Source organism: Lutra lutra, chromosome 4, assembly GCF_902655055.1.
Source record: "Lutra lutra chromosome 4, mLutLut1.2, whole genome shotgun sequence".
NCBI lineage: Eukaryota > Metazoa > Chordata > Mammalia > Carnivora > Mustelidae > Lutra > Lutra lutra.
Genome location: NC_062281.1, coordinates 33,998,055 through 34,012,774, shown reverse-complemented (window position 1 = coordinate 34,012,774; position 14,720 = coordinate 33,998,055). Strand labels below are relative to the sequence as shown.

Sequence of the window (14,720 nt, the reverse complement as noted above, 5' to 3'; positions counted from 1 at the left end):
GGAGCCAAGCATGAGGACACGCATCTCTGTCACAACCAACAGAGACACACGGGCTCAAGGAGCCATCGAGCTGAATGCAGCAGACTCTTGACTTGTGAAAAAGGTGGAGGCTCCGTATGCACCAAAGGCAGGTTGTTTTTATTGTGCAATGACACAGAAGAGCTTCTGCAGATGATTTTTGCAGGAACTTTTTACAGGCTGGTAATGTCGTAGGTGATCTCTCATTAGGACGGCCAAACCTTCTCTACAGGCTCCCACTCCCAATTCTCTCTCACCATTCATCCCACATGTCAGATTTCTCATTCTGGAATCATCCGGCTTTTCACAGGTTTTTCGTTTTTGAGCTTTTTTTTTTTTTTTTTTTAAAGGCACGCTCCATCCCCTTTCTCTGCTCTGGTCACCCTCGGTAACTAGAAGGCAGCTCATTTTTAAGGTTACAGATTGTGTTGCCAGCAGACTTATTTCTACATGCCATTAATAAATAATGAGAATTTAGAAAAAGAGGGAAACATCTAGGTACCACAAAGCCAAAAATCATTAGCAAACACATCCATTCTCCAGAGGCTGGCTCCTTGCATAATCAGCATCTCAAACGGCGTGGTTGGGTCTCAGTGTGGGCTGTGGGTGCCCCCTTCAGGCTCTGGGGAGAGATGCATGCGGCTCTCCTTTGAGATACTACCTGGTCAGCGGGGCGATGGTTTTTGCTAAAATCTTTCTAGAAATTTCAAAGGAACATTGTGGCCCACCTGTGTTGGTGTGGTTGGATGGGAAGCCCTCACATCACCAGCCTTCAGCTAGTATCAAAACTAAGTAGGTAAAATAAAATGCAGTGTCATTCAAGGAAAAAAAAAACACCTTATAGATACGTTCATTGTATTCGTTTGATTAAATGATGCTTTTCCACTAGAGGAGCTCTGTTTAAAATCACCTCTGTCTGTAATAAAATTAAACCTGGAGAGAGGCAGCCCACGACCTCCTCACCTTCCTGCTTCCTCCCATAGCCTGAACCTGTTCTCGCATGTAATCTCCTCCGGCCTTAGCCTCTTCTTCCCAGGCCTTTGGTTTCTCTCGCCTTCATGTTTAGTCTTGTTGATAGATAACATGTTTCCTTGGGAGGATGGGAGGAGAATGGCACTACCTCTCTGGCCTTCCTCTCCAAACCCATAACCCCAAGCTAGTCACGAGGAAAACATGAGAAGAATCATAACAGAGAGACCTTCCACAACATGCCTGACCAGGACTCCTCCAAACTTCCAAGGTCATCACAAACAAAGAAAGTCAGAGAAACTTACAGACTACTGGAGCCTAGAGTGACATGACGGCGGAATGTCATGTGGTGTCCTGGATGGCTCCCGATCAGGAAAATGTATATTAGGTAAAAACTAAGGAAACATTGGGTTGCCTTGGGGGCTCAGTCAGTTAAGTCACCGACTCTTGGTTTCAGCTCAGGTCATGACCTCAGGGTCATGAGACCCAGCCCCTGGGACTGCGTCCATGCTCAGCACAGAGTCGGCTCGAGATTGCCTCCCCCTCCCTCTTTTCCTTCCCCTCTGCTCCTCCCCCTGCGGGTGCTCGCACTTTCTCTCCCTTTCTCTAAAATAAAATAAAATAAAATAAAATAACCTTAAGGAAATCTCATTAAAGCATGGACCCTAGTTAATAATAACATATCAGTATTGGTTTATTAATTATAAAAAACCTACCACAGGAATAATAATGGAAACTGACTGTGGATTATATGGGAACTCTCTGTACTATCTTTACAATTTTTCTGTAAATCCAAAAGTATTCTGAAAGGAAAGATTTATTTTAAAAACTGGATTTGACGTCAAGACTGTTAACGAGGGAGGAAGGCAGTGACTAAAGACCACGGTCGGGTCTGGGGAGCGGATGAGCAGTGGACAGCAGAGCTCAGTCTGCAAGGTGGAAAGAGGCAGACTCCCATGGTGACAGGCCGGTGGCAAAGGTGGGGGGAAGCTCTGGGTGGTGGATGGGCAGTTAGAAAAAGTTAAAAATATTGTCATGCCTCAGAAAGGTCCTCGTTGAGGTCATCAGCATAAATTTTGGTCAGGAACAGCCAGCCCAGATGAGCAACTTTCTCCTAACAGGCGGGCCAAGAATAGAGAAAGCTGAAGCTATGATCGACCCAGATAAGGAATCCGCAGACCGTGTCCCCAAAATTCTCTCTTTTGATAGGAAGCACCTATAAATGCACTTTCTTCTTGTTCAAATATCCTTCTAGATTCATTATTCTCTGAAGCTTCCTCTCTAACTGCCCCTTCTCTCCGGTTTCCCACATTCTGCAATTTTCACATTGAAAAGGATGAATCATGAGAGTGCAAACCATTCTGAGGGTGGCTTAGAGAAAATTCTTAAATTAAAGGGTTGAAGAAGCAAGATGAGGACGAAATTCAAAGCAACCCAAAGGGAGCTGGATCCTTTCAGTATATCCTGCCAAGGAAAGATGTATATTTCTCCATTTTTCAAAAGGATAGTAAAAAAGAAAAGAAAAACAAAGAGGACTCCAGTTTTTTAAAAGAATCTGAAGGTCAGACAAATAGAAGCTTCTGGTTCACTGGCCTCCTGGACACTTCAGGCAGATACCTGAGAACACCTTGAAAGGGAGACGGGCAGGAGAGAGTGACCCCAGCCCAGCTAGATAAACAGCAAGTAACCAGGACAGTGCATACCTTGACCCTGGGGAACACTTTCTTATGTTAGACACATTTTCACACACATCGTTGCATGTGATTCTAACAAAAATCTGATGAGGTAGGCATAACAATTATTAATAATCTCACTTTACCTAAGAGAGAGGGGCTACTCAGAGACAGTAACTGACATGCCTGGGTTCCCCACTTGGCACGGATAGAGCCGGGACCCAGAACCCACACCGCAGGTGCTTAGGCCATGGTGTTTTCATTTAGCCTCATGCCTAGGTGGATGTGATCAGCAGATGTAGGTGAAGAAGTCATAGTGCTGGTAATTAAATGTCAGTGCGTATCTTTATCCCACAGACACATACATGAAAATGCAAATATTTCATTTTCTGCTACCATGACTGCCATCAGGTGAAGGACAAGTCTCCTTTAAGAAATACCAGAGAATTGATAACATAGAGAGAGAAAAAGAAACCTAAAAGCACAGAAACTTTTTAGTTTGACCTTCAGTTAGTTAGTTCTTGGATGAAAAAACAAAGGCAGGTAATAGACAGATCTGAAAAAATAAGAAGTAAACTCTTCTGGATCGTTACGTGCTCTTCGGCAACAACTGAATGGGAAAGGAAGAGCAAGACAAAGTTATAGAAATCGGCAAGTCAAACTTGTGTGAAAGTGCTCTAAATTTATATCGTCTAAAAACGTGACTCAAAGAGACATAATCACAGCCTATAAATATCCCCCAAGCAACAATATATGTGGAAATAAAGTAAGTGAATTATTCACACCTGTAGGTGCAGGTCATTTCTCTTTGTCTGGTTGTCTAAGGAAGACAATGCTTTACCCCTGAGCTGGGGTCACCCTCACAAATGGAAACAGCCAAGGAGGCTCTTAAGGTGGGTCCTGCTGCAGATGCCAGGTGTAGGGTTAAAAAGGGGAGCTACGGGGAACGGCCTGCCATGGCTCTTGACGCTATTAGGAATGAGGTTGGATCACTCCATTGACTATTTTTTCATTTCTCCCTCACCTTGAAAAGGAATAATAGAGAATAGAATTAAATTCAAAAACTCTTTCTGTGACTGGCCCACTTGACTATAAGAAAACCACAGACCATGAACAGGCACATCCAGGAGAAAGTGCTCTGCTTTGGTGTCGGGAGATAGCATGGTGCCCAATCTCGTGAAACACATCGAAGTCTACAAAGTCAAAGCCACTGTTCACAGACACCATTGTGTTACAGTTTTCCCACTATGGAAACGGAGAGTCCTATCTGCCTTACCTCGTTAAGTCACATTTCAGATAGCAGAGCATTTTTTTAAAAGATTTTATTTATTTGTCAGAGAGAGAAAGAGAGAGAGAGAGAGAGAGGGAGTGAGCACAGGCAGACAGAGTGGCAGACAGAGGCAGGGGGAGAAGCAGGCTCCCTGCTGAGCAAGGAGCCTGATGTGGGACTCGATCCCAGGATGCTGGGATCCTGACTTGAGCCAAAGGCAGCCGCCTAACCAACTGAGCCACCCAGGCGTCCCTAGCAGAGTATTTTTTAAAACCACTGAGGACTGTGCAAATGCAAATGGTTGCTAATTATTATCATTATTTGGACTCTCCCAGATGCAATGCTTCAAAAACACCGTTTTTCATAAATATTTCTTCTGTGTGATCTTTTTTCTCCCTTTCGAAATTTTTGAGGTTTCCCGATTAAGAATCATCATCTCCTTAAGCCACAAATCATTTCAAAAGCTCTATCTGGGGGTGCCTGGGTGGCTCAGGGGGTTAAAGCCTCTGTCTTCGGCTCAGGTCATGATCCCAGGGTCCTGGGATCGAGCCCCACATCGGGCTCTTTCCTTGGTGGGGAGCCTGCTTCCTCCTCTCTCTCTCTGCCTGCCTCTCTGCCTACTTGTGATCTCTCTCTGTCCAATAAACAAATAAAATCTTTTTAAAAAAAAAAAAAGCTCTATCTGTCTCAGTACTTGGGGCAGACTAAATCGTTGGAATTACAGCAGAAATGACGCTGGGTGGGCTCCTGCTGGGTGTACAATAGCGTGAGTAGAGTGATATTTAAAATATCAGGAGCTCTCTAAACACAGCATGCTCAATTCATCCGCACATCAATCCAAATCCAAGCAAATGTTTTTTTCCCCTTTGTCTTCCCAAGGACAGTTTTTCTAGTCTCATGGAGAAGCTGCCCCAAATTTAATTTTATATGTCTTCATTTCTTCTGCAGGGACAGGGGCCTGAGGATGTAACCACCAGATATTTAATCCTTAAATAAGCAATAGTTCCTTGTTAGCATCATAACAAAGACCCTGAGCTCTGCCTTGTTGGTATCTTAGGACATTTACGTAAATAAGATGTTCATATCACCATGTACTGACCTGTGAGACCGTAAGCCGGCAACAGGCTGGTACACAGTCACTAATGCTTGCGATGGCTGTGGGACTGCCCACCACGTGAACTGGTGCCTGAGTTGGGACAATGGATGCCCAGGGAATGTTTACCTACAAAAGACAAGCATTTTCTACAGAAATATCGGGGGCTTATTTTTAAGCTCATAGCAGCGGTAGCCCTAGTGCTTTTCCATCTTCTGTTCCCCAGAGGTGCCCAGGAGCATTTCAATCAAAGTTGGGCCCTTGTGACAATAGCACCTCCAAGAAACTAGAGATTTTTGCTTAGTACAGTAATTAACCTAGTAGACCTTGAATAAATGCCTATTCAGTGAAGGTAGAAGGCCTCATGTATCCCCCTCGATGCACGTGCGCACATACGCACAGATAACATTATAGTATGTGGGATTTTCTCCAATACAAATGTGAAGGTTATAGAAGATACAAATTCGGATGCAGGTGTTGTCTCTGCTAGCATAATAGAAGGAGAAATTACCAGGGCTTCAGCCTCTCTATTCAATGCTTTCCTGAGTTGGTGGAAATTGCCAAATCCGCAATATTAACATAGAATTATGGAAATCGGAAACAAAAAGCTGGAGTCTACTGGGAATGATAAGCTCAAGATGAAATCAACCGGAAAATCTGGCTAACTAAAAGTGACATCCTTTGTGCTGGAATTTTTCTATCTGAAAGCTTTAAAAAGGCTATAATTATTTTGAGTTTTCAAGTCAGCCTTTTTCAAACTAAGCCTCCTCTGTTCTTCATTGCTCTCTATACCGTTCCTCCGTGTGAACTGGGGTGTTTGCCAAGCTTACCACCGAAGTGGTAAATTCATATTGGTTTTACACACACACACGCATCTCCAGGGAATGGGAAGCAACACAACTTTTGCATCCTCTATGCCAAGGAAAACAAAGGAATATTTGTACATCAGAACTCTTATCATGGGGTGCCTTGGTGGCTCAGTCCGTTGAGTCTGTCTTTGGCTCAGGTCATGATCTCATGGTCATGGGATCAAGCCTGTGTCAGGCTCCCTGCTCAGGAGGGAGTCTGCTTCTCCTTCCTCTGCCCCCTCCTCACTCGTTACTCTCTCTTTTTCTCTCTCTGTCTCAAATAAATAGATGAAATCTCTAAACACACACACACACACACACACACACACATCTTGTGCACAAGCTCAAAACACGGGGTAAATAAATCACCTAATAAGAAGTGTCTGAGTGAGGTCAATAAATAATTTCTTTGCAAGTTAGTGTTTTTTTTTTCCATGGAGAAGCCAAAAAATACAAGAACGCAGACTTACCTGGTGGCATTTGGGTCCCAAATCACAATGTCTGCATCTGATCCCACAGCTATCCTTCCCTTTCTCGGAAAGAGATTGAAGACCTTCGCTGCGTTTGTGCTGGTAACTGCCACAAACCGGTTTTCGTCCATTTTACCACTATGCTGTAAAAACAGTTCAAGAAAGAAAATGCATGTGTTTTAATGACCACATACTTAAACATCTCCTATCAACAAAAGTGCAAGACTTGTATCTCTTAGAACCCAACAGAACTGCACCTAATTTCTTACACTGTGGAGCCAAACACCTCTGGGGATGCTGGTGAGCCTTAAACTATCATAATGATAATGATGGGGATGATGGGTTAACACAAGCCTGAAGATAACTTTTCACAAGCCTAAGCTTAACTCCCACCCTTCACTAATTTTCTCCATCCTTCCCAGAATCACACAGACAACAGCTAGATGTTGGCAATAGTATTTTCAATTTTTGTTTAGAGTTGACTACCACTCCCTACTGCATTTATGATCTGGCTTATTTACTGTTGACCTAAGAATGATGAGATTATCATGTAGACAACAGGTAAAATATTATAAAGTTAAAATAAGAGAGACCTTTAAATCGGATGACAAGACATTTAGAAAGAGGAAAAATCAACTCAAGAGATTAAATTTTGTGCTACTGAAATGTACATGAACCGATAATCATGGAGTCTATTATGAGGGATTTTAATATGGACATACTGTGGATTAATGTGGTCTTTCTAAAACCGTATGATTTTGTTTTTTTTGTTTTGTTTTGTTTTTTAAGATTTTATTTATTTATTTGACAGACAGAGATCACAAGTAGGCAGAGAGGCAGGCAGAGAGAGAGGAAGGGAAGCAGGCTCCCCACTGAGCAGAGAGCCCGATCCGGTGCTCAATTCCAGGACCCTGGGATCATGGCCTGAGCAGAAGGCAGAGGCTTTAATGCACTGAGCCACCCAGGCACCCCTGATTTTTTTTAAATGTTGAGAGCTTATCCCTATGTATATTTATATGGTTAGGAGCATCCTTAATAAGGTTTATTTAATTACCAATGTGTCCATGTCTCACAAAATGATTAAGAACCACAACCTGAGAGTAATATTCCCATGAATCAACCATCTTCATGTTTCATAAAATAACACAGTTTCTGTACATTATTAAGAAATATTCCATTTTTTAAAAGTCGTTTACACACTTGCTGTATTATGGAAATTTGCTTTAACAAACATACTCATTATAATAGCACAAGCTCAGAGAAAAAGGTTGAACTTTTAGCAAGAAAATCTAAGCAAAGAGAAAGAGAGGAAGAGTCATGTGGGATGATTAGAGTTAGGGTAGAGGTACCAAGGGCTGAAAGATGATTAGCAGAAGAAAGAGCTATGGAGATGTTTTGGAGATCCTTACATGTAAACTGATCATTCAAATGTCATCCTATAAGTAATGGAAAATGTTAAAGGGTTTTAAAGAAAAAAATAGCATGAATAGTCCTTTGTTTTTGGAAGGCAGCACTGGTACTAGAGGATAACATAGGCAATATAGTATAAGCAAGCAAGAGCCTGGCGGAGGGGCACCAGCTTTGAGACTACTTCAACGATCCAACTGAGACAGCCTTCAAACTAGAGTAGTCAACATGAAGATGTAAATAAGGAGACATGTTAGGAATCTAATTGACAATAACTGGTAAATAATTAGAGTTAGGAAGAATGGTATGTGGAGGGGATTCTGAGGTGTGAGATAATGTCATCTAAGGAAGGGCTTCTGAAAAATGGGTGAGAATGACATGAAAATGGTGGCCCAGGTATAACCAGGCAAGTCTCCCCACTGATCTGTACAACTACACGTGTCAAGTGGATGGACAGGTGAACATATGAACATTTAGCCACCTGATTCTTCTCCATGCTCCAGGAGACATTTTTAAATCATGGACATTTAAAAAAATTTCTTTTTCTAAACTTTGGATTATTATTTATGTGACTTTATACAGCAGTTTCAAAAATATGATATACAAAAATCCACAAAAGGGGACATCTACAAAAATTTCATGAGAAGGAGATTCAAACATAATAAAAATCCTTCATGTATTTTCAATCATTCCAAGTATTTACAGGAGTGATACATGAGGAACTGGGATTCAAAAACAAGAAATCAAGTAGAAGGGCTATAACATAGACTTAGAGAGGAATCCTCCTGGTACCCAATCTAAATTTACCCCCTAATGTTTGCATAATGATGCAATGCATCATCTAAACTCAATTATGCAGAGATGAAAATGATTTTTTATTATTGTCCTGGAAGATGGGGTGGCGATGGTCACGGTGCTGCGTTCCCGGTCTCCACTCTAATAAAAACAATCACAAAGCTTTTCTATGAAGGTTTGTGGCACTTTGGTCCTGAAATGAGCCAGATCTTGGCTAAAGAGTTCAACAAAACAAACTGGATCCTGTGAAACTCACCACGCCTTTTTCCCATATTACTGACATCCGGTCCTCAACACCGTTCACTCCATTGGGAATCTTCGTGAAATCATCCTTCCCCAGAGCTTTCTGGCAAGTGTTGAAAGTGCAGTGGTCAGTTCCTGTTGTGGTTAGATCACCACTGAAAAAGAAGAACACACAAGAGTGTGGGATGAGTAGATAAAAGACATCACAAGAAAACTACCAGAACCTTTCCTGTTCTTCTGATGCCCTTCTCAACTGAAAGTCAGAAAGCTGCAATGGATAATGAGTGACTTTTTCAAGCACATATTTCAGCCATACCCATCTCTATTTTAGGAAGCACTTTTGGAAAATAATACTCTTACAAGAAGTGTGAAACCAAATCCTGCTCAGGTCAGAAAAACTGGTTCTAGACTCCATCACATGCTAGTTCTATGATTATGAGTTTGTCCAATGCTCAGGTTTTTTTTTTTTTTTTTTAAGATTTTATTTATTTATTCATGAAAGACAGAGAGAGAGAGAGAGAAATAGGCAGAGACAGTGGGAGAAGCAGACTCCCTGCAGAGCAGGGAGCCCAATGCGGAACTCGATCCCAGGACTGTGGGATCACGACCTGAGCAGAAGGCAGACGCTTAACCAACTGAGCTACCCAGATGCCCTTCAAATGCTCAGTCTTATCTAGAAACTGATGATGATGATGATGTGTACTCGATGATAATTATTTTGGGATCACTGGCAATAACGTAAGGGAAAATTCTTTGCGAGTAGAGCACTACACAAAGATGAACCTCCATGGCCCACATGGACAGAGGCAGCCCCTGGCCAAATGGCAACATTGAGGTGAGCAGAGATGGGACACTGGCTGAGGATGTTCATGTCACCAGAGACAGCCCTGCTTTGAATTGTGAATAATCTTGGAGATGTAGAAATGTGAAGGAGGAAGTAGGCTGAAAGAAAAAGGTAAATGAACTCTTGAACTTTTGTTGTGAAAAACCCTTTGTTAACTTGGGTCTAGTATCTGAATGGGGAGTGTTGGGGTCTCCAAGAAAAGTAATCATAACTTCCCAGAAAGTAGTATCTCTGAAAATAGTTTGGATGGCCGTTCATGGGGATAACCTCTCTGAGGGCAGGATTTTGCCTTTCACCCCTCTGGTGGCTCTGCCCTAGATCATAACCTATCAGATGTACACAGGCAACATCTGCTTTTTGGGTTATATCACCATTGAAGAATATTCAAGAATATGTGAATGATTAAAAACAAAGCATCATGAAGAGACTAGGTTCCAGGCAATAGGTGATAGAAAAGACGAGGAAAAAGTTAGAAGAGAGTGAAATTTGAGGAAAAATTATCTGATTTCTCTGTGTCTGGGAGAGATTTTGACACCATATCATAATTAAGCCACTGCTTTTTTGGTCCCAGGTGAGGGACTCCTCACAGCCTATCACGTCAAGTAGAACAGAATACTGCATGGAGGTCAACGAAGGTCAGATGGTAAGACACAATGTCCTCCACTCAAACCCAAGACTCTTATGATACCTTATTTTGGCAGAACCCTTCACAATCATTTGTTAAATTATTACTTAGCCAATAGATTCATGAGGAAGTGAGGCGTTGAGGGGTCCGGTCGCAGGGGCGGCCCCATAACATGGTGGGCTGCATGGTGCCACTCTCTGTGCCAGTAGTGCGTGCCGTCTGTGCCCAGACTTGCCGCTATGGGCTCTCCATAGACCACTTTCCCTGGAAACGTCAAAGGAAGCATTCAGTCCCTTCATTTGCTCTCAGGAGAACCAACTGACAAACACATAAATATGCATCTTCTCTGTGCTAGCAAAGGATGATAGGAATCCCAGACCACAAGTCACCTCTCATGGACAGAATTTTTTAAAAAGGAAAACTACTTCTTCGTGAGCATTTACTATGTTCTGCCCAGGTGCAGTGCACGCTGTGGTAGATGATTATACCCACTCCCCGACACAAGGCTTAACCCCATGGCCTACTTTGACCAATTAAATACGAAAGGAAGGAACACATGCCGAGTCTTCCTTCTGTCCTTAGACTACCACAGGTTGCTTCTTCAGTTGTGTCTCAGGATGAAGAGAATATGGAACACAGTTAGTGCCAACCCATGATGGACATGAGTCCGAAGGAGAAATAAATCTCAGTAGTTGGAGACAGTTGACATTTCCGATTCAGCTGTTATTGCAGCCTAATCTAGCAAATGCTGGCTGGTATGTGTGCCATTCTAATGAATTTATCTCAAAAACCCTACGGGGCAAATGCTATTATTATCCCCATTGAAAGATGAAAATAAATAACTTCTGTACAGGTGTATTACATGCACCCAACAGAACATGGATGGTGCTGAGGAGGTAGGATCTGAATCCAGGCGTTTTGGACTCCAGTCCTAACTTCTATGCAAATACTACCCTGGTGACAATTATCACATGGTCATATGGAGTTCAACCATGGTATAGCTCTGCTACAACTCGATTGAGAATCTCTTCATATAAAGGATAAAAAAACAAAACAAAAACAAAAAAACCAAACAACCATAACAACAACCAACCACAAAAACAAACAAAACTCGTCCAAAAACTTATGTTAAATAAAAGAACACTCAGATAATAAAATTGTAGCCAGACGCGCATATTTTAAAAAATCATGCAAATGAGGCCATCAAGAGCACACAATGTTAGAAAAGTTAATAGTGCCTAGTGAATTTGAATTTAAAATCAGAATCCTATCTCTGATTAGCATTTGTTGGGATAATAGATGCACCAGCATTGAGCTGATCGTCCCCAAGCAGTCACAGAGGTGAACACAGAGTAAGGGATGTGCCCACGGAACTCTGTGAACTTCGCTCTGGCTGGTCAGACAGCGGATTTCAGTGAAAATCCTGATAGAGAACTGAAATTAACTAACTTCGTTGGAGGATACTGACTGTAGGTGGCCATCACCTGCCTGCGTCAGATTCAACTGGAATGTAGTAGCCTCTCACAGATCATTTCTTTTCCTAAACTAGCCATTTTCCTCTTGCAAGTCACAAAACAAGGCTTACTGAAGCCTAACAAACCCTGCTTCTTAAGTAACCAAGTATCATGGTCAGTAACAGTTACCTCCCAAGAACACAGACACTGTAAGATCCCTCACTTTCATGCCTCTCTTTCTCTCTCTCTCTCTCTCACATGTGTGCGCGCGCACACACACACACACACACACACACACACACACACACACTGAATCCCATCCCCCTTCTGTTTCTTACTGCCTTACTCCTAGAAAAGAGGGAATACCATTAGTCTCTCGTTATGCTGTGTGTAGGACAAGGAACAATCCTTTTTTAATGTGAACTGAGAGGTAACGTACTGTTTGCTGGAGAGCGAGCAGGAGGGACCCCATATCTGATTAGCGGGTATGGAGAGACCTTCCTATCCTAAGAGAACATACAGATAGATGCTCAGACAATGAAAAACTCAGAGACTTGATCTGTAACCACTTTATAAGCTGCCAACTCAGGATTTTCCACGGTGCTTCATCATACAGGAAAGGTTCTTATCACATGCTCTATTCAATCACTTGGCCATCAAGGTGAGATGGGGATACAGTTCCAAAGTTCTACAATTTTAATAGCTCTCAGGAAAAATTAAAAGTGTCAGCATCTACCAGGAGTCTGCCAGGACTGTTTTGAAACCAGATGACATGTAATCTCCTTGGAAGATTTTAGCCCCTTTAAAATGTGATAGGCCATGGTTTTGGTACACACAACAAGCTCTTCATTAATGGGGCTATTTTCTTTCTTCCTTTTTTTTTTTTTTTAAGATTTTATTTACTTATTTGACAGAGAGAGACACGGCAAGAGAGGGAACACAAGCAAGGGGAGCAGGAGAGGGAAAAGCAGGCCTCCCACTGAGCAGGGAGCCTGATGTGGGGCTAGATCCCAGGACGCTGGAATCGTAATCTGAGCCAGAGGCAGACGCTTAATGACTAAGCCACCCAGGTGAACGGGGCTATTTCCAACGGTTTCCCCATTAAGCATCTACAAATATACTTCTAAAATTTTAAATAAAAGGTAAAAATTCCCAATTACTCTTTCCCCTATTTTACAACAGTTCTAAGGCATCTTCAAAAAAAATTCCCAGTATTCAAGAAGGAAAAAGGGGAAGGTAAACAAGGGGCCTGGGTCCTGGGTAATCCATAAATTGGATAATTCAAAGACTCAAACTGGATAATTCAGCATAATTGAGAGTTTTATTAGATTTGGGTCAAAAATAAAGTAATAAAAAAAATATCTAACATATGTATAGCACTCTATAGTTGGCAAATAGAGTTTGAATGTCATGTATCTCATTTGACCTTCAGGGCAACCCTCATGCTGGTTTGACAGATAAAGGAACTGACACTCAATGAAATGAACTAATTTGCCCAAATCACACAGGTAGTAAGTGGTACACAGAATTAGAACCCTAGTATTTTGGTATCATATCATACGTACACATTACATTACTAGGTGAAGCGTCATTCTTCATTTCTTGGTAACGAATATGTATTCTGAAATATTTAAGTCAACCACAAGCCATTTGTGGATGTGGCTGAGCAATTTTCCAATTTCACTTACTGGTTTCATTTACTCTGCTTAGCAGGTTGGTAATGAAAAGAGTTGTATCTGTCCTAGTCAGGTACTCTCCTGATTACACTTGAGACAAGATGGTTTCAACAACTCTTGGGAGATAGAACATCTTCATCATTAATCTCCTCCCACTGTCTCAGCAAGGTTTGCACTGTACCCTGTCCACCCATACAGGGTCTTTCCTCCTCTCTCCAGTGTTTGGCCTGAAGCCAAAAGAGACTCTGCACTTATGATGCTATCTCCCACTTAAAGGAGTTTTTCCTGCTGAGTGTCTAAAGATTGCCAAATGATGAAACCTGTCAAGCCAATCCAATCTCCCCTCTGACCAGACAACCCATTCATTAGATGAAAGTGATAGAGCAGGTGTTCACACTTTGTCTAGATTTGCGAGTAGTGCTTAATCAAGTCCCAAGATCTGTTACAAAAGGTTGAACAATGCAGAGAAGCTGGCATGAGTACCCAGGAGTGGAAGCACTGGCTACCAACAGAAAGCCAAACACATCTATAAAAATAATTTTTCCCAGCTAGAAGGATAGAGCAGAACCTTTCTGGGCTCTGTTTGGTTCAAAAAACACTATATTTACAAAGAAAGGAAATCTTCAACTAACAAGGAAAATCCAGAGAAAACAGCATAATAGAGATCACACAGATTCAGGTTCAAATCCCGATTGTGCTACTTTTTAGTTAGTGACTTGTGTAAGATGAGTCATGAGGCTTGTGTAAGCCTCAGTTTGTCTAATCTGTGAAGTAGGGTCACAGTGTGTCTCTAAGAGAGAGTGGCAATTTTATGAGGATCAAATAAATTACTGCATATGAAAGTACCCAGCATCTTGGGACTCTGAGTTCAGTTATGGGCTGAACTGTGCCCCTTGCCAAAATTCAAATGTTAGAGTCCTAACCCCCGGTATCTCCGAATGTGACTGTATTTGGAAGGGTCCTTTACAAAAGTAATTAGGTTAAAATGAGGCCACTAGGATAAGCCCTAATCCCATATGAGTGGAGTCCTCCTAAGAAGAGGAAATTTAGACACAGACACATACAGAAGGAAGACAATGTGAAGACGGAGGGAGAAGACAGTAGTCTACAAAGCAAGGAGAGAGATCTAGAATATATCCTTCCATTACTGTCCTCAGAAAGAACCAACTCGGGGTGCCTGGGTGGCTGGATCAGTTAAGCATTTGCCTTTGGCTCAGGTCGTGATCCTGGGGTCCTGGGATTGAGCCCCACATGGGGCTCCCTGTTTAGTGGGGATAGTGGGGAGCCTGCTTCTCCCTCTGCCTGTTGCTCCCCTAGCTTGTGCTCTCTGTCTGT

The 14,720-nt window shown here is 42.2% G+C and overlaps 1 protein-coding gene across 1 annotated transcript in view; it reads right to left on the bottom strand.

Moving 5' to 3' along the window:
• Positions 1-14,720, bottom strand: part of DPYS (dihydropyrimidinase) — an 81,837-nt gene that overhangs the window by 32,910 nt on the left and 34,207 nt on the right. The window contains exons 5-7 of the mRNA XM_047725965.1: positions 10,363-10,519; positions 8,800-8,941; positions 6,342-6,484 (exon numbers count right to left, since the gene is read on the bottom strand). Of these exons, the coding sequence (XP_047581921.1) occupies positions 6,342-6,484; positions 8,800-8,941; positions 10,363-10,519 (442 nt within the window). The remainder of the gene's footprint in view (positions 1-6,341; positions 6,485-8,799; positions 8,942-10,362; positions 10,520-14,720) is intronic.